Source organism: Caretta caretta, chromosome 1, assembly GCF_965140235.1.
Source record: "Caretta caretta isolate rCarCar2 chromosome 1, rCarCar1.hap1, whole genome shotgun sequence".
NCBI lineage: Eukaryota > Metazoa > Chordata > Testudines > Cheloniidae > Caretta > Caretta caretta.
In genome coordinates, this window is record NC_134206.1 from 221,442,517 (window position 1) to 221,467,433 (window position 24,917).

Genomic DNA, 24,917 nt, shown 5'->3' on the forward strand with positions numbered 1-24,917 from the left:
AGGGGGCAGGGCCCGGGCTGTTGGATGATCGGGTCGGGTCCATCTTCCCCGTCCCCGGGTGGCTCCCTGCGAACACCCCGCCCTGCCCCTGCTGCTTCCCCCCTCTCCCCCGCGCTCCCACCCCGACCCCGGGGACGAAGGGCTGGAGCCGTTGCCCCGCCCAGTGGCGCATGCGCAGCTCGGAGGCGGCTGGCGGAGGAAGGAAGCTTGTCCCCGCGCAGGACCCGTTAGCCGCGGGGGATTGTGGGAGAGGAAAGATGGCAGCGGCTGGCTGCTTTCGGGCTGCCCGCAGTCTCCTGCTGCTGCCAAGGGCAGGTGAGTGTCACCGCCGCGGCGCCACCGCGTGAGGCAGCCCGGCCTCGCCCGTCGGGTTCGCCCCGGGCCCCGCGCTGCCAGGGCCCTGCCCGGAGACGAGCGAGGGGGACCAAGCTCCTGCTTCCCCGGCTGCCGCTGGGTGACGGCGCGGCCTCGCGCGGGGGGGCGCCTCGTGCCCCAGGGCCGGGGCTGGGGGCAGCTCCCGCAGAGGCCGCTGCTGCTCCTCCTTCCTGGCCGCAGAAACCCGCCCGGCTGGAAACAGCGTCTGCGCTGCCCGGTGTAGGGGGAGTGACCGCTGGTGACACAGAGACACGGGCCGGGCGAGGCCATAGCGCCTGTTGGTGAGAGAGACGCTTTCGAAGGAACTCCCAAGTGTCACAGCAAAGCGCAAGGAGCGGGAGATTGTTTGGCATAAGTAGTTAGCACAGGCTGTAAGGAACCAGTCAAGGTTGAGTGGGCCTTTGACACTCCCCACCCCCTCCCCCCGGCTGCAGTCATAGGACAAAAAGGCTTAGTGGGTTGCAGATTGTTGTAATAAGCCATAAATCCAGTGTGTCTGTTCTTCTCACCGGCAGAAGTTGGTCCAATAAAAGTTATTGTCTCAACCACCTTGTCTCTCTAATATGCTGGGACCCACAAGCCTATAACTACACTGCATATCTGGTGATACAGACACAGAGGTAGTGCTTGCCCCTACTAAGACACTTCTTGAAAAGTCCACATTAAATAAGATGAAATATTGGAGATAATACTAAAGAGCTGCTTGGAGCCCTAAGCATTGCATAGCTTGCTTACGACTAGCACCACCACTGTGCTCTCTCCACTCCACCAAGATCAGCATCCCCAACATTTCTCTTCTTCAGCATCCCACTTCATAAAAGGTCTCTCTTCATAAAAGGTCCATGGGTCTTTCTCTCCTCCCTGCATTTGGTCCTCAAAATAATTCTGCAGAGCGCTAGGAAAAGCTCATAGGATTACAGTTTTGAGAATTCTTTAAATTTATGAATCATTACAGGGATTATCATGATTTTGGTGTTTTGCTCCAGCTCCCCAGTTAATAAAGTTCAATGTAAGATCTGTCTTGATATTAAAAGTACTGCATTGGATTGGCCCTAGCTACTTTAGGGTATTTCTAGTGCTACAATTGCTACAGAAGTACAGCTGCAGCAGTGTAGGTAGACACTAACTACAGTGACAGAAGGGTTTCTTTTGTTGCTTTGGTGGATCTACCTCTCGGAGAGGTAGAAGCTATGTCAGTGGAAGAATTCTTCCATCAGTCTAGCTGTGTCTACAGTGGGGATTAGATCAAACTGCCTACATCGCACAGGGCATGATGTTTTCCAGGGCAATGTAGCAAGGTAGACCTATTTTAGTTATAGAACAAGTGTGAGACAGTACCTCTCCTTACCATAACGTACACAGAAGCTGTGTTGCACTGGACATATGTGCTAGTCTATGCTGCAGTAGTTATATTTATTGGCAAAGCTCCCTAGTAGAGAGTGAACTTATGCTGACAAAAGGAATACTTTTATCAATATAGGCCAGGTCCACACTGAAAACTTACATCGGTATAACTATGTCGCTCAGGGGTGTGAACCTAGGCCTGGTCTACACAGGCGGGGGAATCGATCTAAATTATGCAACTTCAGCTACGTGAATAACGTAGCTGAAGTCAACGTACTTAGATCTACTTACCGCGGTGTCTTCACTATGGTAAGTCGATGGCTGCCACTCCCCCGTCGACTCCGCCTACACTTTTCGCTCCGGTGAAATACCAGAGTCTACGGGCGAGAGCTCAGCGGTCGATTTATCCCGTCTAGACTAGACGCGATAAATCGACCCCCCCACTGGATCAATCACTGCCCGTCAATCCAGTGTGTAATGTAGACGCACCCCTAGTGTACACAGTGCTGTGTCTCGTCGACATAGCTACCACTCCTTGCGGAGGAGGATTAACTACACAGACGAGAGATGCTCTCCCATCGGCGTGGTAGCGTCTTTACTAAAGCACTACAGTGCTGTCCATGTGGACAAGTCCATAGTTAATCCATTTCCTCATGAGTGACCAGTGACCTAGCCATTGGTGGAGACAGGCTCCCAGCCCCTCCCCGTGTGTCCAAGGCTGTGCCTCTCCTCTTCTGCCCCCCTCTCACCCGCACAAGCCCAGAGCACCTCCACTGAAGGGCCCAGTGCCAGGCAGCGAGGCTCCAGCCCTGGTGCACCAGGTGTCAGCGTCCCCAGCCCTGCTGCGCTGGGTGGCACAGCCCCAGCACCAGCTGCCCTGAGTCCCTGTGGGAGGCAGGTCAGCCAGCCTGGGCAGGGTGCTGGGAACCACAGGAGGGGGCCTGGCCTAGGGGTGGAATGTGAGTGGGGCCACGCTAGGCTGTTTGGGGAGGCACAGCATACCCCTGCCTCGATACCCGCTGCCCATGCATCTCCCTGAGCAACATACTGTACACTGGCAAAAGTTGCTGGTATAAACTGAGTCTACATGGGGAATTTTGTCATGCTTGTGTCTTTCACCAACAGAAGTTGGTCTAATAAAAGATATTACCTTGCCCACCTTGTTTCTGTAACGTGTCAGTTAGGGATGGATTTTTTTCACATTCCTAAACTGACATAGGCCAGGTCTATACTGCAAACTCTATGAAACTGTTAACCATTGGAGCAGGAAATGCAGAGAATAGGGGCATGATTGCAGGACTGAATTAAACTATTGGATTTATTCCTGTAAGTGATTAAAAATAACCACAGATTTTATTGTGTTCAGTACTCGTCTCTTTGATACAGCTTTCTTTCAGTAAGTTCTATATGCACCAATCAAGTTGGTTATTCCACAGGCTGGGAATAGCTTTTCCCTCTCATTTCTAAATATTTGTGTGGTCGTCATTATGCTAAAGTCACATGGAGCATATAAAATGATAAATGGCATGACAAATTAGTGATTAAAATTTAATTCCATCACCATAAGCATTGTTCTCGAGGTAGTCTGGTATATATAGAATGCAACCATCTAATTTAATTAAATGTAGTATAAATGCCATTTTGATGAGCTGCAGCAAGGGTGGTCAGAGCACAGGCTTGGGAATTAGGGTTCTGGTTCTATTCCTGGCTCTGCCACAGATTTTCTGTGTGACCTTGGCCAAGTCCCAAGGAGATAAAGAACTTCAGTTTATTTCAAAGGGACCTGAAAATGCTCAGCACCTCAGATAATCTGGACCTATGTGTCTCAAGGTTGGCAACCAAAACCTCTCTTGGGCAGCTCTTTTGAGCATTTAACACTTTACATTTTAAAAAATATGCCTTTTCTGGAGATAGATGATACTTCCTTGCCTCTTCGGGTGTTGTAAAATTTAGTCAAGCATTTTAAAATCAAATTAGTGACAAATAGGAGACTCCCTGGTCGGTGAAAAGACCTATGCCAACAAGTTCTACAGTGTGTAAACTTTCTTAAAAGTCCTCAAAATCCTCAAAGGAACTAATTCTACTAGTGACTTCAATTGGAGCAGCAACACTTTTAGGCCATGTTACTAACTCTTAACGTTGCAAGCATAGCTTTCTGAATGTGACCCAATGTAGAACTACCTTCCTGACTTTGCAGACAGTTACAATAGCTCTGGGAAGCAGCAGAGTGAAATTAACAAACTTGGTTTCACTGTTGTAATTCGTAACACATTGGGTAGCAGTAATATTGTCAAAATCTATGTCGATCTACTGCTGCCTCAGAAAATTACAGGTAGCAGCAAGAACAAGCAATGGAGCTATTTTGAGTGAGAAGGAAGGAAGCTGGGGAAGGGCAGAGTAACAGAACAACTCCTCCCAAAAGCATCAGAAGGTTTCTGGAGGTGTAACAGAAGGGAGTAAGGATGGAGAGAGATGTGCTTCTTTCCATCAACCAAAAGAATCTACATTTCAATGATGAAATATCAGATCTTTACAGGGAAGATGGAATCCCTACAGGGTCCACGATCATAGTTTTGGGGAAAATATCAGTATCCTCCCCCTTCCCAGCAACTGAGAGACTGAGACTCTTACCAGAGTATTGCCTCTGGATCTTGTCTCATCATTTATTTGTATTAGCACTTAGGAACCCTAGTCATGGACGAAGACCCCATTGTGCTAGAGAGTACAAAGACAGAACAAAAAGATGTCCCCTACTCCATAGACTTCACAATCTGAGAATAAGACAAGAGAACAGATGGATACAGACATAGATGAGGGAGTACAAGAAAATGACGAGACAGTATTGGTCAGCATGGTAGACAGTGGTATCAGTGCAATATCAGCCTAACCGTTGTCAGATTTTTTGGTAGGTATCATGGAAAATGAGAGTTTTGTGGAGAGATTTGATGGAAGATAATGAGGTAGCTTTACGGATGTTTACTGGAATCTTGTTGGTGAACCTTTTGCCCCATCTTTCATATTAGCTTCTGGCCACTAGATTTAATCATCTGTCTAATAATACACATTTTTCAAATTCCGTTCATACCTGTCTAAGGTAATGTTGCTTTTGGGAGGATGTGTTGTGACTGAAACTCTTCTGCTGTTAGTAATACAACTAGTAGCACTAATACTGTATGTGTATATTATATATACTGTTTTCACAAAAAAACTTACAACATTTAAGGTAGAAAGTATATTTTCAAAGGAGTCCAGCTAACTACTCAAAAAGCAGTTACTTTCGTTGCAAAAATTATATACCTCTTCAAGACACCCCAAATGTTAGAATACTTTAAAATGAAGTTAAACCATCTGTCCAGTTCTCTACCACAACATAATTCTGGATCACACACTATTCACCTATTTCACTTATATCACCTAGCCTACTTTAAACATTGCTCCTTGCTTTGTTCTATAAAGAAAAAGATTGTTGGAGGTATACTGTTGAAGTTATATATTGATAGGAATATAGTCCTAGCCTATATTAATTTATGTGAGTTCTATAAATTCTCGTAGAAGAAATGGATTGGTTGAGTAGAATAATATTTTTTATGACTAAGTGTTTAGTGTTATGAAGTATATTATTTATAAGGAGTGTTGTGTGTGTGTGTAGACTTTGCAAAATTGTCAAACAGCTAATGTTTTCTATAGTGAGTAATAACCCAGGTTATATTAGTAATACACTATATTGAAATGAATCCCTTAAGTAGGAAATGAGATTCTATAATCTCCTAGTAATTTTTTTTTTACCTTTGTGTATATCTTTGTAGATTTCAGGGGCAACTTTAAAGTAGACTCAGAGGTGTAAATCAGCTGGGGTGATAGTGAGTGGTGAAGGATGGTCGTGATGAACTGGCAGATTCCTCAGATGTTGATTTTGAGGGATTCTAATGTTTAGGTTTTTAAAAAAATGTTAAATGTTTGTGTTAAAGTATAACTGATGATGGCATTAACTGGACTCTTTGCAACTGAACTCTTTAACAAATTATTTTGTTTGTGAATTTCCCATTTTTTAAAATAAGCCCTAATAGTTTAACTTGCATTGGCATGTAAGGTCCACAAGAGGGTAGTCCTGCACTGTTAGACCTTAAGGTGCTGCAGTCTTTAGCAAGTCCATAGGAAGTGTGTGGGAGTTGTACTTGGATGAGACAAGGGAAACAAGGAGGATGCTTTCCTTTCAGGATCTGGGTAGTTAGGTGTACAATTGTTACTTCAGTACAGTGGAAGGGAAGAGGTTTTTATATCTAGAAAATAAGCATTTGAAGTTTAATGTTAAAAGTTTCTACTTTCCCCTGTCCCTATCCATGCCTGCCCATGGTCTACACCACCACCCCTTCAGCCCCTTCTGCCCTATTAGTCTCCTACCCCGTCTTACTCACCCGTCTCCCAGATATTCCAGGAGCAGGTAACAGTTCATAACCACCTAGTCCATTGCCCCTCGTGTCCCTTCCCGGATGCCTGTGTCATCACATCTACTCCCACCCCTCATTTCCTACTATGTATCCCTGTGCCCAATGGCAAATCAGTTTATATTTATTAATTTTGCTTCTTGTACATGTGAAAACAGCTTTGTGCTTTCTCCCGTGCTGCCCCTCATGCTTGAGTGGAACTTCCCATAAACCTCTGCAAAGCAACCTCATCTTTGTCCTCCAAATCCCTTCTTAAAACTCTCCTTTGCCATGAAGCCTGCAGAAAGCTTGACAGCTATTAGGTTGCTGGTGTACCGATATCATTGCCTACTGTGATGACCAATGTTGTCTCATTGATTCCTTGCACTTCCTGGTCTATCTGCCTGTATCCATCTGTTGTCTTATGTCTTATACATAGATTGTAATCTCTTTGAGACAGGGGCCATCTTTTTACCTAACACAATTGAGTTCTGGACCTTGATTAGGTCTCCTAGGTGCTATGGTAATACAAATAAGAAATAACAGGCTTTAGCTACAGATAAAGAAAATACTGCATCTTGCCATCTTATAGCACATACAGCTGAACAGAACACTTCTTCATCCTGGTCCATTGTATAGACGAGAGCAAAAAGACCTTAATTTGAAATTGTCTTATAAACAGTATAGCAAAGTGATCAGTTTCCCCTTGTTGCCTGGATTGGGAAAGAAGAACATTTCATCTCCTCAAGGTCCCTACAGGAGCTACCTTGTGTTTGTCTGAGTCAGTGCCTTAATGATCTTTTAGTTAACCCCTTTCCCTGTCTATCTTACTATGGTGTTTATATTATGTCTTTGTAATTCCCCCACAACTCTCTCTCACTCTGATCCTGTACCCAAACCCATTCCTTTGTTGACTTTTCCAAACTTCCCTGAAATATCCTACCCTAGCTTGAGATGTAATATGGGAAATTTCAGGGCGGACTGGTTTCTTTGGAGGGAAATAAAAGGAGGTGGGTTTAAAATCAGGGTTTTAATGGAAAGCTAACTTCAACTTTATCTGTGGAGTGAAAACAATAACTCTTGCAGTGACTTCACATGCTCTCTCCCTTTGATTGTGTATTTCAGGCTCTGGCATTCCTGCATCAATATCTCCTGCACCGCAGCAGCATCGTCACGTACATTATACTGTGATCCCCCATGGAAGAAGCGGGCGTTCCTCCGTTAGTGGCATTGTGGCAACTGTCTTCGGGGCCACAGGATTTCTGGGACGATATGTTGTCACCCGTCTGGGTAATGTTTCCTGAGAATAACATCGAGTAGTTCAGATGTTTGTCTAAACTATCCACATGTTTTCAGTCTACAAAGTTGGGCTGGAAATCTCCTGAGTACTGGAGGTTAGAAATTGACCCGGTGTAGCAGGGGTGGACAAACTTTTTGGCCCGAGGGCCACATCGGGTTCCCAAAATTGTATGGAGGGCTGGTTAGGGGAGGCTGTGCCTCTGCAAACAGCCAGGCATGGCCTGGCAACCACCCCTACTCAACACCCCCTGCTTCTCACCCCCTAACGGCCCCCCCGGGACTCCTGCCCCATCCACCCCTCCCTGTCCCCTGACTGCCCCCTGACCATCTGCTCCTGGCTGCCCCACGTTGCCCCATCCAACCCCTCCTCTCATTCCTGGCTGCCCCCCTCCCCCCCCGGGACTCCTGCCCCATCCAACCACCCCTTCTCCCTGACCACCCCTGGAACCCCTGCCCCTGACTGCATCCTGCCGCCCCATCCAATCCCTCCTCTTCTTCCTGACTGCCCCCCCCCTGGGACCCCTGCCCCATTCAACCCACCTGTTCCCCCCTTCTGACCACCCCGACCCCTATCCACACCCCCGTCCCCTGCCCACCACCGCAAACTCCCCTGTCCTCTATCCAATCCCCCCTGCCCCCTTACCGCGCTGCCTGGAGTACTGGTGGCTGGCGGCGCTACAGCCGCGCTGCCAAGAGACCAGGACAGGCCTCTGGGCCGCCTCGCTGGAGCCAGCCACCCCACCGCGCGGCACAGAGCACTGGGTCAGGCCGCGGCTCTGCACCTGCGCTGCCCGAGAAGAGCTCGCAGCCCCGACGCCCAGAGCATTGCACCGGCGGCGCAGTGAGCTGATGCTGCAGGGAAGGGGAAACAGCAGGGGAGGGGCCGGAGGCTAGCCTCCCGGGCCAGGAGCTCAGGGGCCAGGCAGGAGGGTCCCGCTGGCCATAGTTTGCCCACCTCTGTGGTGTAGGATTGTTCTCAATGGTACATTCCTAATGTTTGTCTAGTGTTGTAGTCCCAAAAAATGAAAACTGGCTTATCTTCACAAGATTTCTGGTTTTGATCCAGGGAGTGCAGAAGAATCTGAATGTGTTTTAAAGTAATGGGAATAGTGCTTGAAGGGGAATTACCTTTTGTTTGAACTCATAAAATCCAGTTCTAGGTTTAGGTGAAGCTTCTGGTCAGTTCTTATGTTTTCAACATTAATAATGTTTCTTAAGTAAATAGTGATGAGAACTTGTGTTTAGTTGTATAATAAAATCATTTTTGCAGCAGTACTTTTTTATTTAGAATTTTGATCTGACCCTTTAAAGTTGTCCTTTATCATTTGAAATGTCAAATGATATTTGCAATTTCCCCCAACTTTTAAAAAATTATATTAATCACAATGCAAATCATATATCTCCTTAGATGTAAGGCACTTTTTTGTGCTCGCTAGTCATATCATTGTAATACACACACTTATGTGGCATATTATTACACAGAATTTTTCTTCTGCAGGCAGTTGACTTCTGTAAACTTATTATAAAGTTACAGGGTTTGATCCATGAGGCATCCATAAGAATTCTTAAAATAGGCTATTGAGAAACTTAACTTATTTGTACAGTACCTTTAGATCCTCAGATGCATGAAAGTCATTACTAGTCTGATCACAAAGGTTATCTCTAGAATCCAGTTATTTGAGCTCATCTATTGAGTTTTATTTTATGCAGTTAAAAAAGAAAATATTGTACTTTAACAGCAGCTTTTCCTTTAATATTTATATTATAGTTTTATTTAAATCAAGAAATATTGTTTTGAACATTTTAGGGCGTATTGGATCCCAGATAATCATACCCCATCGCTGCGATCAGTATGAGCTCATGTATCTTCGACCCATGGGTGACCTGGGGCAAATTCTGTTCTTGGTGAGTCTTTTGGCTTTGACTTTAGCAATAGTATTGCTTTTGATTTATGCTAGGAAGCCAGTGGTTATCAATTGTGAAGTAAACCACAGAGTTCCATCTGTTTAAATTGTATATGGAAGTTATGTGAAAGAACTTCCTTTGATTACACCTGTTGCACATTATCTCATATACCTTCCCAATTGGTGTTATGGTTACAGGAATGGGACTCTAGAGACAAAGACTCTACCCGAAGAGCCGTGGAACACAGCAATGTGGTCATTAATCTTGTTGGACAAGAATGGGAAACAAAGTAATTTTCTTGTTTGTCTCTCTGTTTGGATAGATTCATAACCGGTATTGGATATTTTAGCAACATAATTAGCACCACAGGTATGGTACGTGATCACTTCGGGATTATCCTCCCTATCTCTAAAGAGACAAGATTGAAATCTTGTGTGCCACAGTTCTTCCGTGTGACCGAACTTGGAAAAACTGAGCAACAGTTAGAAGCACTGAAACTGATAGTTTTAAGAAGATTAAACATCACATTGGTTAACAGTCTTAACATGTGGCTTAAAGGTAGCCTGCAAAAAGGGCTATAAGCATACTTTTTATTTTTGAAAAGTTTAGCTCCTGCGGAAATTGATAGCACTTGCCTGGAAAAATTTCTTGCTTGCCACAGACAAGCAGATGAGTGAATTTTTTAAAGCTGTGCTTTAGTATAACTAGAGACAAGGTAAAACCACAAAGTAGAGTTGCTTTGGTACAGTATTCTGCTATGTTTGAGTTGCCTGTGTCTTGAATATGCAGAGTCCCTTAATTTAAGGACATTTTTTTAACAATAGCATCATAATGCGTTTCTTAAATCTGTTCAGGAAATGTGACAGTGAACCAGATAACAGGCTTGGTTGTTCTTAAGAGTCTTAAAGTAACATTTAATTTCTTATTTTAGAAACTTCAGTTTTGAAGATGAATTTGTAAATATTCCTAGAGATATTGCCCAGGTAACCAGGGAAGCTGGAGTAGAAAAGCTCATTCACATCTCTCACCTGAATGCTGACATGAAAAGTCCTTCCAAATACCTTAGGAATAAAGTGAGTCTGAATTCAGTCTGTATTTTATTCAGAAGACTGAAAAGTTTTGCCAGATCCATTTCAAGAGAGTACTTTGGGAACTATGTCCATTTAGTTACATTTTCCGTGGTTGAGAGCAATTCCTAAAATGTGGTCTCCTTACACCATTAGACACAGAGTGCCTGGGACCAGTGCAGTGTGCCCTTCAGTGTGTATACAGACCCACCTAGCTCTCCATACACATTTCTAGGCAAAAAAAAGTAATCTTGGATCTAATCTGGTTTACCCCTATATCCTCAAGCATCCCCTGCATCTAGTACCATTCTTATTAAGAGGAGGAAACTGTCTTGGTCAGCAAAAATGAGTTGATATTTGGGAACAGGCCTAACAACCGGTGGTGGTGTGGCATATGAGTGGGATAAGTGGGTAGTCGAAATGAAGAAATGGGGGACGAGAGTATAGAAAGGCTTCAAAAGTACTATCTTTGTATTGGGATTACAGCACATAGGCTCTCTTGCACCACGATTATCCGTACTAGTGTTTAATCTCTTTTTCTTAATAGGAGGTACCCTTTTTTTCTGTTCCCTTGCTTTTTTCAGATGGCTTCTGTCTCATTTTGGGGTATGTAGGCCGTTCAGTGAATTCACCAGACTTTCATAGTATCAAAACAAAATTTAAAAACTGGGGCCAAATCATATTAGGACAATTTTAAAAAATGAGTTATAGCCCTGGTTTCTAACTAGGCTAGAAAATAGTTTGACCTTGTCAACATAGGCCAGTCAAATGTTAGAAAACATTTCAGCTGCAACCAAGTTTAAACTATAGTCAAGCAAAGTTGTTCAAGTCATTTGTTTTGGTGGCAAAGTGGAGGCCTGTGACTCACCTGACTTATTCTGAACCCTGCATGGTCAGAGAAATGTGCTGAGGCCAAGCTATTTCTTAAACTCCTTTACTTTACATATTTATCTTGTCACTAAGGAGGGAGTTACGTAGGTAAACTATATCTGAGTAGCCTTAAAGAAATGTTGATGGTGCTTTTGTGGGTTGCCCTGAGAAATGCACATTGCTATAACTCTGTGCATTATCAAAGACCAAATGGCCTGGATGGAAATAATGTTGAGATGTTATTGCCAGAGTTAGTTCATGGAATATTTTATTCAGGTATTGCTACAATAGTATGGTACGATAGTATTCTGTATATCAGTGTTTCTCAACAACCGATCTGTGGACCGGTGCTGGTCCTGGAGAACACAGTTTAGGAAGGCAGCAAGCCGGTCCCTGGTATCAAAAAGATTGAGAAACACCCAGTCTGTTTAGAGTGAATCATGTTAATGAGATGTTGTTTGGTTTGTTCATATTGATTTAATGCAGGCTGTTGGAGAGAGGGTAGTCAGGGAGGAATTTCCAGACGCTATCATTATGAAACCCGCTGAGATATTTGGAAGAGAGGACCGATTTTTCAATTATTATGCAAGTATGTATTACAATAAAGCAATATGCAATCTGTATAACTAACCCTAGAGGCTGTAGGAAGTAGGGAATAAATAATTTCCCTTCTCAAGGGCATAAGCACACTTGTTTTAAAAATCTCCTGTACTTTAAGTCATCATCTATATAATGTAAATAAAACTGAACCTCATGTTTAAGACCATGATCTGTGGGGATTAGGAAAGAATATGCAGTGTCTACTATGAAAAGTGACTTTATCGTGTTGGACTTCATGTTTTTATCTGGAGTATTTGAGACACTCTTTGCTTATTTTATCTAATTGCCAGGGCTGGAGTGCAACAGTTGAGCTGGGTTCTCTTAGAATCATAGAATATCAGGGTTGGAAGGGACCCCTGAAGGTCATCTAGTCCAACCCCCTGCTCGAAGCAGGACCAATTCCCAGTTAAATCATCCCAGCCAGGGCTTTGTCAAGCCTGACCTTAAAAACCTCTAAGGAAGGAGATTCTACCACCTCCCTAGGTAACGCATTCCAGTGTTTCACCACCCTCTTAGTGAAAAAGTTTTTCCTAATATCCAATCTAAACCTCCCCCACTGCAACTTGAGACCATTACTCCTCGTTCTGTCATCTGCTACCATTGAGAACAGTCTAGAGCCATCCTCTTTGGAACCCCCTTTCAGGTAGTTGAAAGCAGCTGTCAAATCCCCCCTCATTCTTCTCTTCTGCAGGCTAAACAATCCCAGCTCCCTCAGCCTCTCCTCATAACTCATGTGTTCCAGACCCCTAATCATTTTTGTTGCCCTTCGCTGGACTCTCTCCAGTTTATCCACATCCTTCTTGTAGTGTGGGGCCCAAAACTGGACACAGTACTCCAGATGAGGCCTCACCAATGTCGAATAGAGGGGAACGATCACGTCCCTCGATCTGCTCGCTATGCCCCTACTTATACATCCCAAAATGCCATTGGCCTTCTTGGCAACAAGGGCACACTGCTGACTCATATCCAGCTTCTCGTCCACTGTCACCCATAGGTCCTTTTCCGCAGAACTGCTGCCTAGCCATTCGGTCCCTAGTCTGTAGCGGTGCATTGGATTCTTCCATCCTAAGTGCAGGACCCTGCACTTATCCTTATTGAACCTCATCAGATTTCTTTTGGCCCAATCCTCCAATTTGTCTAGGTCCTTCTGTATCCTATCCCTCCCCTCCAGCGTATCTACCACTCCTCCCAGTTTAGTATCATCCGCAAATTTGCTGAGAGTGCAATCCACACCATCCTCCAGATCATTTATGAAGATATTGAACAAAACCGGCCCCAGGACCGACCCTTGGGGCACTCCACTTGATACCGGCTGCCAACTAGACATGGAACCATTGATCACTACCCGTTGAGCCCGACAATCTAGCCAGCTTTCTACCCACCTTGTAGTGCATTCATCCAGCCCATACTTCTTTAACTTGCTGACAAGAATACTGTGGGAGACCGTGTCAAAAGCTTTGCTAAAGTCAAGAAACAATACATCCACTGCTTTTCCTTCATCCACAGAACCAGTAATCTCATCATAAAAGGCAATTAGATTAGTCAGGCATGACCTTCCCTTGGTGAATCCATGCTGGCTGTTCCTGATCACTTTCCTCTCATGCAAGTGCTTCAGGATTGATTCTTTGAGGACCTGCTCCATGATTTTTCCAGGGACTGAGGTAAGGCTGACTGGCCTGTAGTTCCCTGGATCCTCCTTCTTCCCTTTTTTAAAGATTGGCACTACATTAGCCTTTTTCCAGTCATCCGGGACTTCCCCCGTTCGCCACGAGTTTTCAAAGATAATGGCCAATGGCTCTGCAATCACAGCCGCCAATTCCTCTTTCTGGCTCATGCATCGTCAAGAATAAAGATTCTGCAATTGTAATTTATGTAGCAATTCTGATGCGGATACATGCGGCAGAATAGAATCCAGGTCCCTCTCTCAAGGTTGTATGGGTTCTGCACTGCTAATTGCAATAAAAGCTAATAAACATTTTAGACTGTGGTCGAACAACACTTTTTATGCACCTTTCAAACATAGTTCCTTTCCACAATAGTTCAACACTATGTAGTTGCATTTTGGCTCGTCTGCCTTGCTCTGAAACATCATGTGTTGGTTATTGCCCAATGCTCTGATTCACTGATCACATTCTTAAGTTACTCATATGTCTTCTTTACCAGATATGCGTTCCTTTGGCGGTGTGCCACTTATTGCTCTGGGCAAGAAAACAGAGAAGCAACCTGTATATGTAGGTATTATAAAAAAAAAAAAGGGGAGGGGGGGACAAAAACTTGTTTTCAAACCACTTGTAGAAAATGTATAATTGCTTTTCTAAAGTTATTTTAAAAATATTTTTAAACTAACATAAATATTTCTCTTAGGTTGTTGATGTAGCCAAGGCAATTATTAGTGCAATTAAGGATCCTGATGCTAAAGGAAAAACATATGCCTTGACTGGGTAGGTTACCCATCTGATTCTAATTAACTGTAGTGCTTCTGTGTGGTGCCTTTTTTCACATATTATTAAACCCCTTCGTTTTCAGTTTAAACCGATTTTTACTGAAAAATTCCCAGATTTTGCAAAATGTATTATTCAGTTTTTTCTGATTTTCACCCTACTTTTCTATCATTCAAATATATAAAAAATAACTTGTTTTATTAGGAAAATACAATACATTGCATGAGATAGATGTATTATGATAATACATTAGTCTGTGTGTATATGTAAAGCTACCTGTTGAAGTAAGGCTATGTACTAGTCTAGAAGATACACACAATAAACAAACAGGTCCACACACTCTGAAGTGCACGAGCATCTGAACATACTGATGAATCTCACGCCCACCACATACACATTTCAAGCCGTTAGCAGATAACGGTTTAAAGATTTGACACACTAAAATGGGAAGAAAATGAAAATCTGTATCAGAATACGTTTCAGAACACAAGGAAGTATTCAAAAGTTTAAAAACAACAAAAACAGGAGAAAGGGATGAAGTTGAGTGTATGCGTTGTAAATGATGTGGCCCAGTTATTAAATGTAAATATTTATAGGCTAATAGTTCTAAGACTACAACAGTAAACTGTTTATTCAAATGAAAAGTTTTATTGGGGATTAGAGATATATTTTCTTAATCTCAGAGATGACATTGAGTTCTGTTTTAGTTCTGCAACAAACCACATTGATGAATGGAATTCAAAGCATTAATCTACTGAATATTTTTTCCCCATCTTTCCAGCCACCAAAATAAACCCCGATATTTACCCAGGAAAACTATTAATAGTTTTTTGCACTGGTTTTCGCTTCTTTTTGTTGTGGTAATAAACACTGATAAATTTCCCGGAAAAATTAAATAAAATAAAAACTGAAAACGAAGGGCCCTACATATTACGCAGTAAATTGTGCTTCTCCACTGTGTTATGCATGCTGTTTTAGCTGGAATAAATTCCATCTCATTTGTTGGGAAAAAAATAATAATAAAAAAACCAAAAACACAGACTTGAGCCATTATTGTTAATATTCTGGTAATCCCAATTAGAGCTCCATTGTATTTACTGTTGTGTACATATCCAGAGAAATAGGCAGTCCTGCTTGTAGAGCTCACAATCTAACTAGACAAGTTAGATAAGATAGTGTAGGAAAGGGATATAACATACAGGCAGATGGTTAATATTTAACACAAGACATTCTGTTCTGGGTTTTCTTTTTTGTCTAATATTGTAAACATCAACACATGGAACAGTTCTTATAAACACTGATTTTTATTGTATAGGACTGAATAGCATATGTGCTTGTCATGATATTCTATAAAGGAAGTGAGAGAGGAGTAATCTTAAAGAGAAATTTGTATGCATTATTTCAGTAACATGGAGAGAACTATCAGTCAGTTCCCTGAAGAACATAATTTAATGTTATGTTATTTAATGTTAATCTTACTGTAAATTTAGAAATCTATTTGTCAGTTACATCTCCCTTATTCCACATTAACAAGTGTATCTCTGTTAGTTAAGAGCCCCATTTAGATGTTTTCATGAAGTAGAAGCAGCTCACTTATAATCTTTATTTTTGAGTAATTCTGATTTACAGTATTTAAGATAAAGTAGTAATACAAGGTAGAGGCAAAAACTAAAGGAGAAATCCCACTGACTTTAGTGAAAGCCTCTGATGCAGATGCTTAGATTTGGAGAGAATTCTGGAACAGCTCTGTAGGGGCACTTAGAACCAAACTGGGTAGCCACTCAGTGGTCTAAGCACAAAAACTCCAGGGTAGAATAGGATATCAGCAAACTCCCAAGAGCCAAATTTTGCTCTGACTTAATCAGTTCAGTTATGTAATGTGGGGTCAAAGCAAAATTAGGTCTAGTTAGTATATGAGGTGAGAGAAGCATTTGACTACATCATGGAGAGGAATGGTTGCTAAGTAGTCAAGTTACAAAGTGCTTCTAAAAAAACCTGCACACAATTATATAAAATATGTTTAGTGGTCTGGGACTTGGGTTGTAAAAACCCTATCTGTGACTAAATAACTTTTCTGTATTCATTAGTTTATTATATTGTCACTATGGTAGCCCTCCAGTTTCATATGCAGTGGACACGGGTGGTCAGTCTTTCCCTCCTGTGATCTCATTGTCCTCAGCACTGTAATTAATCTTTCAAACGCAGGGCTCCTAGAAGGGGCAGTGTCCTAGCTGTTGTGGCAGGTGTGCTTCATGTTGTCTGTCCAGAACCAGCCATTACTCACTCTTCCTGAAAAGTACACTACAAAATCTTTCTCAAAAAATGGCAAAGCAGTAGGAAGAAGCAAGTAACTGGCTAAAGGAGCAAATAATGATAATGGGTGTTTTAAGAAACCTGGAAAAGTTTTACAAGTCTCTGGATGAAGTGTCATCTTAAAGGACAAGTAGAGACAAATGACGCACAGCAGATCAAAGATAGAAATTATTTGAAGGAATGAGAGAGAAGCATGTCACATGGGCAGAACATGCAAGAATCCAGCAAATTTAGAAGAGAGTCCAGACAACGAGATAAGAGTGGAGTTAAACCTCTGAATTGTCGTACTTTGCAGGTGGGGCAGTCGAGAAGATAGGTCTCTATGCATGCAAAGCAGTGATAGTAGATGATTCCTACTAGAACAGAAAAAAATGTATTCGACTGCAGGGCTTTGGCCTTGTTGAAACAAGTGCTCCAACTTCAGAAGGAAGTGAGGATTGCATATTAAATAGCAGACCAGCTCTTCAGCCACATATAAAGAGGAATCAGCTAAATTCCGAACATACTCATATTGTTTGAAAGTCTAATTTTTTGAAAGTCCACAGAAGGCCAAGAGTTAAGCACCCGTGTTTCAGAGGCAGGAATTCAAGCAAGGGATACCATCCTTTCACCCCAAGGAATTTGGAGATTCAAGCACCTAGCAATGACTAAAAAGACTTTGAATAATTAATTTTCTGAGCTAAGGGTCAGATCAATTTTGGAAAATCAAGGAAAAGCTGCCTAGTAATCTTTGACTAAAGCTGCACACTGCCTCTTTTAAAAGGTGCTGGCAACTCAAGCTATTAAAATGTTGCAAAATAAATTCGCTCATCTTGTAAAACAAAACATTGTTTTCTAATATTCTGTTAAATTTCTTTGAGATGTGTGTTAAATTGTGACGGCAGGTGCTGTTGTAATTGCTGCTCTTGAATGCCTAAAAATTTTATACATTTTATTAAAACAACAAGGAGTCCGGTGGCACCTTCTTTAAGGCGCCACCGGACTCCTCATTGTTTTTGTGGATACAGACTAACATGGCTACCCCTCTGATACTTGGTACATTTTATTGTCATCCTGTTTCCTCCTTTTCCCCACCTTGGCTCTGTGTGTCACTTCCACTGGTTATATCTTGTCCTTTAGATTGTAAGCTATTCATGTACTATATGATTATACCATGCCTAGCACAATAAGGCCCCTGTTATCACCAAGGAACTACTAGTGGGAAAGCAGAGAACACTAAAGAAAAATGAGTGCTGAAGTGTGAATATACTTTAATACCCCTACTATATACACTATTATACAAATAGATTTTTAGCCAATATAGAAGTTGACTTATGTTAGTTTTTAACTAATTAGAGACAAGAGGATGTTAAGAGTGCAAGAAACTCAGTACAAGCCTTAAGAATGGTTTTATTTGTTTTTCTGTTTCAACATTTGGTAATGTTAGAATTCAGGAGAATTTGACATTACTTATTTGTTTTCATTTCATATTTTATCAGCTGTATCAAGAGAATAGAATTTAATGTGGCTTTATAAGAATGAGGTATTAAAGGGGCACCGTCATCTTGAAGTCTGTCAACATTTTCAATATAGGTGGCTTGATTTTTCAAAGATGCTGAGATCCACAAATCCCATTGTAGTCAATAGAAACTGCTGGTGCCCTGCCCCATTGAAAATCAGGCCACCTACATTAGGTGGCTCCTAACTCTGTATTTAGATGTCTGACTTTAGGCACACAAATGAGAAAATATTTGACCTAGTCAGTTGAAACAAAAATAGTAAAAGGTGTAGCTGTACTGTCCTTGCTCTGGTGCCCCCTGACAACTTTTGTGGTTATACAATAACACTTTCCGTATTCTTTAAGAAAATGGAATTACACAATTATTAAATGTTGCTCTTCCTTCCTAAGAGCTTGCCATTTGTGGGCACGAGTTCTGATACACAGAAACACAAAGTTTTCCCATCAGAACCATGGCTTGTCAAACTAAAGTTTTGTTCACCTCTCTGACTCAGTTGTCCCAACTTGCAGTTTCATGGCTAGCTGCATAGATGTAATGTGTGTAGTTTAACAAGCTCACCTACTGGTCACCATAATCCTGGCACTGTCTGATCCTCCTATGTTTACAGCTGGATCTGAAATCCCACTTTCCCCTGGATACTAAATATGAAAATGCCACAAAATATTACTTCTGGAATGCCCCGACTGTATAATGTTGCAGCAGTCACGTCCAGGCTCATGGTTCATCAAGGTCACTGGTTGCTAGCTGAGAATTTCCAATAAATCCTTCAGAGACCAAATCTGTTGGCATGTTCAATGGTCCTTTGATCGTGACCTGCATGACAACATTATGAGGATTCAAACAGACTGTGTGACATATCGCATAGCTCAATAATAAAGGGCTTCCATGAGTAGTCTCAAAGATTTGGCAACAGAGTTCTGACAAATCCTTATATGGGCCAAGAGAAATTCTTTATTAGGCTCAGCCTTTTACTTAACAAGTGTAGTAAACTGCCAGGACAAACTGGCAAAACATGATCAAGAACCAGGCAGGGGAGTGGGAACTCCAATAATCTGTTTTCTTCTTAATCTGCCACAATTATGTGTGGAACTAGTGCCCAGCCTGTTAAGCAGGAAAGTGACACTCCATTGCTAAAGGTATTAGCCCTGCGGTGGATGCATTTTTTTTTTTCTGGGAGGTTTTCTTATTGATTTCTACCACTCTGCCTTCTCACTGGTAGGCAAAGTCCTCCAGATAAACATAGATAAACTCTTGGTCCAGAGGTGTTCTGGTAGCCCCTATTCTCTCCCCTGTTCGAGTTGGGTACCACCCCCTTTTCCTTGGCAAAGTCTTCTATTGGGGGTCCTAGTTCAAAACAAGATGTTGGTGAATCTAAACAAGATCCACTGCTTCCTGGCCTCCTTCCAGGACAAGGTGGATAGAAGTCTGAGTGTTAGGACACTGCAAGTCCAGGTCAGTCCCAACATTGAAAATGTTGTATCCAGGTTTAATAAGGCCCTATTTATCTGTGGTAAGCTCACTGCAGGCAATAGACTTACACCTTGGGGATGAATCTGGTTGGTATCACTAAGCTCATAAAACCTATTGTGTCCTCACACTCTGTATATGATGCTTGTACATTTTACTGACCTCATTGCTTACTGTTTCAAACAACACAGTTTTCTCTTGAGCCATTAAATTTCCCTTAATATTGCCCTCTGGCAACAAGAATGAAAAATCGTTTAGATTGAAGAAAGCTAGATGTTGCTAGGTTACTTGAATATTTGCAAAAGGAGGCATGAAACAGCATAATTTACCTGGTACCCTTTTTTTGCAGACCTCATCGATACCTTCTTTATGACTTGGTAGACTATCTGTATGCGACTGCCTATAGATACTATTTCCCATACCCACTCCCACGTCTTCTCTACCAGTAAGTAGAATTCTTTCTTGGCTTAGAAATTGCTGCCCATCAAGTGGATAGAAGCATGAAGAATTTAAAGTAACTGAGTATTTACATTAGTCTTTAAACTTTACTACAGGATAAGTGCAAGGGATATAATAAGAAGTCGATGTAGACTGAATTTCCCAAAATACTCATAAGTTATTTTAGCTCTCATGCTCAGCCAAAAATCCACGCATTAGGATGTACTGCAATTAAGTGTGCAATTGTAGTAGTCTTAAGGTAACTCTTCACTGTGCATGCTCACTATGCAATTATTAAACGGTCTCATTTTTGCTAAATCAAAACTAACCAAAGGTGTCCAGATCTGCTGTGTGTTCTGTCATTCAGAGGCTAAATGAATTCACTTTTATTAGCACTGCAGAGATAGCATAGCTATGAGGGTGAACTGGATTCTTTTCTGGCCTTGAGTATCGTTGACAGAACTGTCAAGTAAATCTGCAACTCCAAATTTTGCCCTTTTACGTCTGGAGACCATGGGATTGTGTAAGGGTAACTGAAGGCAGAAATTAGCCTACAAAACCCACTTGTTCACTTAAACTGAGCAAATCTGATGTTGAGGCATTGAGCAAAAATAAACATTGAGCTTCATCACCCTACTGCCATTTTCAATCATTTTTTTTAAAGACTAAAACTGCACTTTTTATAATATGGAAATTATATATGCAGATTGCTCCAAACTACATCCCCTAGCTTGCACATCCATTAAATTGTTGCTGTCAGCAAGCATGTTTTAGCCTTAGAGGCTTTGAATTGTAGCCCTTATGAGTGGTGAGATTATTGCTTATGTCTGCCAAGGAGCAGAGCTTAAAAAAGAGGCATACTAGTCCTTCCAGTTTCAAAAGTGGGGGTAGAAGTGAGCATTAATTAGATGTGGATTTTTATCTCCCTCCCCAGATTCCGCGCACACATATATCATTCCTCTGGGGTTGGGAGATGGAAGAATGTGGTAGTGATCATTTATAGTAATAAGAACCATAACTGAGAATTTGCTGAAACCTTAACATTCTTTACTATGCACTAATGGAATTTCCAGCTAGGAAAATGAAATATGGAACAGAAAATGCTAATTCCTTGGGTAGTCTGAATATTGTTGCCTGTCTGAATTGCCTTCTGTGTATCTGTATTATGACAATTCTCATGTTTGCACCATTTTTCATGGTTACAGTTTATTTGCAAGATTCTTTGAGATTAATCCATTTGAACCATGGACAACGAGAGACAAAGTGGATCGGGTAGGTCTGGGGCAGCACTAGTTAATATTTTCACTGGGGAAGTGTAATGAGTGTTTCTTAGCAATCCAAGGAGTAATGAAACATGATGTCCCTGCAGATTGTATATTGCAGTGTTTCAATCTGTTCCACAAATAGAATTTGGTGTTGTAGTGTGTCATTAACAGAATGTATAAACCCTGTAAACGTTTGCAGACTGTTCTTGGAGACAAAATCTCTTTATGGAGATGTTAAGATTTCAGAGTTCTCCTTTACTGTCTTCAAAAGTCCTCATGGAATACATAGCATAGTTGCTGCAGCCACTGTTACCCCATGAATTCCCACTTACTTTACCTGTCCAGGCCTGTTGGATGATGTGGGGGTTGACTGCAAAGGGATGCATACCTGAAGCAGCCTGGAGGTTCCCCTGGTTTGGTCTGGCAGCTGTTTAATGGGAAATTAGGGCCAGCTGGGTTTGGCGCATTTCTCTTAAACATGTAAGGAAGGAACCAGGCTGACTGACAACAGAATTGTTGATAGTAACCTGGAAAGATAAACCTTTTCTCTTAAGTATCAGAGGAAGGGGTGGCTGGAAAGAGAAAACTATTGTAAGTAGATATCTGGCATGCAGCTGACTGTTTTCTGTTGGAAAGTTTACCTGTTTGTGTGCAGTGAGTGAGGATTTTTTTCCTACTTTTATGTGCACTTAAATAAATCACAAGCACCTTCCCTTGTAGCACAGTTAAGCTTACATAGCTATTTTCAGCAGGATTTGTGTTTTACTAGGGTGGGCAGAAGGGAATTTGGTTTAATAACCCATACAGATGATGACACCTTTAACAACTCAAGGTGAAATCTCCGCATTGGTTATGACCGAAGTCTTAATTTAACACTGGAATCCGTGATCTTCTGACCAATAGGCAAAAGTGTTGCCTCTTGACATTTATCCATAACTTTTCATAGTTGCTTTTAATGTGGTTTTAGCCATGTGGCTCTTGCCAAACCTTGTTTCAACTGTGAAAATGTGGGTATTAGCCAATATTTACATATCAGAGCCCTGTTATTCCACGGGTAGGGTTAGCGAAAATGCAGACATATCCTCGATGTCAGTACCTGATGTAATCTTTTCCAAAGGTTGATGATGATATTCTACAAATCTTTGCATAAATGGAGTTATTTAGATAATCTTTCACTAAGATAGGGCAGCAATAGTCTGTCTGAACATAACGTGTGCATCACTTTTAATTGGACACAGCATGGTCCGTAGGACATGGCACTGGACTGAGTCGGGAGACCTGGGTTCTGTTCCCAGATCTGTTCACTGTGTGACCTTGGGCAAGTCACTGATGCTTCAGTTTCCACTTCTGTGAAATAGAAATATCTCACCTCCTTGGTAAAGCACTTTGAGCTCCCTTGTGAAAAGTGCTATGTAAGAGCTTATTATTTATTCATGAGCTAGTCCAGGACATATTGCAAAAACTTGGCCCTCTTTCCTCCCTCTGCCACCCTAGGGAAAGTTGCCCTCAGTTGGTCTGTTGTGATCATAACAATGCAGCTCATAGGCACACCACCTTCAGTGGGCTCAGCTGGATAAACTGCTTGAGGGCCTTTCTTGTTGGATCATGGTGGGATACCCGCAGCAGTAGGGTTCTCAGGGGTTGCAATGTTCTAAACCAAAACTAGCAAAATCCAGCTGTCTTCCTGCTCTAAGGTGAGCAGCTGCAGTAGTCAAGATTAAACAGAGTTTGATTATGCATCTGATGAAGTGAGCTGTAGCTCACGAAAGCTCATGCTCAAATAAATTGGTTAGTCTCTAAGGTGCCACAAGTACCCCTTTTCTTTTTGCAAATACAGACTAACACGGCTGTTACTCTGAAACCTTTGATAATGTAGTTGCTGGAGCACACAGCAGAGAAGCAGGGGAAGTGTTTTTAATGGAGGGTTCAAAGCTGTGGTGTTGTAGAAATGAGGATACATGCTGCCGGTGTGCAGCTAAATAAGGTGAACATAAATAGCATAAACAAAGATATGTGTTAAGGTTTTGTTGATGCAAGGACATGGTGCAAATGCTGACCTCAGGAATCCAGAATCAGTTTTTAGTTACCTCGTTTTAAAGAGCTTTCATAGCAAAGGTAGCTAATTTTCTTCATTTAAAAACTGCAAATTATCTAAAGTTATAACAGTTCTTTTAAAATGACAATTTTAGCCATCTGTAGGTGAATTTAAAGTTCAAACTCAGTTGTGACGTGTGAAATGGAAGAGGTTATGGAATATTCTCCCAAGGTCCCATCACTTGAGCCATTTTAAAATTGGACTTGAACCAAAACATTGGGGAATATACAGTAAGGAACAATCTTGCACCATCTACCAGAGGCGGGGCTAGATGCGTGAACATATCTTTGTATGACAAAATCTGTTCAGGACTGCAACTGAATAAAACACCCCATCACAGTTGTTAATTCTGTGTAAGTTTTCTGACAAAGTGCCAGAGAAGTAATTTCAGTCCAGCTGTGTGCTTGTGAATTCAAGGTCAGCATTAATTAATTCTTTGCAGGTGGTGCAGAGTAAACTTCCCATTAATATATGAAAGAGAGGGGAGGTAATAAAGAAATGCAGTGCATTTGCTTGTCTCCCCTGTACCCTAATATAAATCTGCTACTCCTATTGAAACTAATTCAGGACACAAATGTACATGGCTTCTTTGGATCAGGCCTGCCTGCTGCCGCCCTCCTCCCCCCAAACACACACATCCATGCATGCATATTGTGATCAGAGATCTGGAGGTGGTATGTGGTTACCTAATCCCTCAGCAGTAGCTGCACAGTCCTCTGTAATCCATTATAAGATCCAGCAGTGCCTTATATTGCAGCGTTATTTCTCCTGGGAAAGATCTTATTCCAGCAGCCTGCACTAATATCAAGGGAATTTTGCAAATAGTTGGAAGTAGAGTTTACCAGGATCTGCAGTGATGCTATGGCATTGCATTTAGACTTATTTAAAATTGTTTCTAGTCGTAGTATTCCATACCAGTTTTTCCGGAGGACAAAAGGCGAGCTCAGTTATAAGTATAATATAATGTATTTAGTACAGTAAGGATTAGATTCACTGTAATAGCTGAGTATCTACATGTATAGCTGTTCTCTCTGCTATGTTCATTTATAGTTCCTTTTTTTTTTTTTTAAAGTTTCATACAACAGACATGAAGTTCCCTGATCTTCCTGGGTTGGAGGACCTGGGCATTCAACCAACTCCCGTAGAACTAAAAGCAATTGAAGTTCTGCGCCGTCACCGGAGATATCGCTGGCTGGACGCTGAGCTGGATGAGATAAAACCATCAAAGACTATTCCCATCTAACAGTGGCCAAGGTGGCTTCCAGTGCTTCTCACACTGCCTTTGTGCTGACCTACTTTGTTTGGAGAATTCTGTACATACTGAGTAAAATCCCTATGTTGATCATGTAAGCGTTATTTCAGCCGCGTCATTATTTTCATTCAAGATTTTAATCATGGGGGGAAAAGGTCTGTTTTCTGTAATTCTCCTTTTTTAAAGCTCATCTAATCCATACTGCGTGATGTTGCTCAGTTTGTGATCATTAAATGTTTTAGCTCATGGGAGCCTAAACAATA

At 41.9% G+C, this 24,917-nt stretch overlaps 1 protein-coding gene across 2 annotated transcripts; it reads left to right on the top strand.

Moving 5' to 3' along the window:
• Positions 1 to 155: 155 nt before the first annotated feature.
• Positions 156 to 24,917, top strand: NDUFA9 (NADH:ubiquinone oxidoreductase subunit A9). 2 transcript variants are annotated; one of them, XM_048823723.2, is made up of 11 exons: positions 156 to 315; positions 7,269 to 7,433; positions 9,250 to 9,347; positions 9,545 to 9,636; positions 10,279 to 10,420; positions 11,771 to 11,873; positions 14,048 to 14,115; positions 14,249 to 14,325; positions 19,954 to 20,049; positions 21,248 to 21,314; positions 24,475 to 24,917. In XM_048823723.2, the coding sequence occupies exons 1-11, from the start codon at positions 171 to 173 to the stop codon at positions 24,643 to 24,645; spliced, it is 1,224 nt and encodes a 407-aa protein (XP_048679680.1). In that variant the 5' UTR covers positions 156 to 170; the 3' UTR covers positions 24,646 to 24,917. The 2 variants fall into 2 exon arrangements, with proteins under 2 accessions (XP_048679680.1, XP_074976978.1); XM_075120877.1 differs by lacking the exons at positions 9,545 to 9,636; positions 10,279 to 10,420.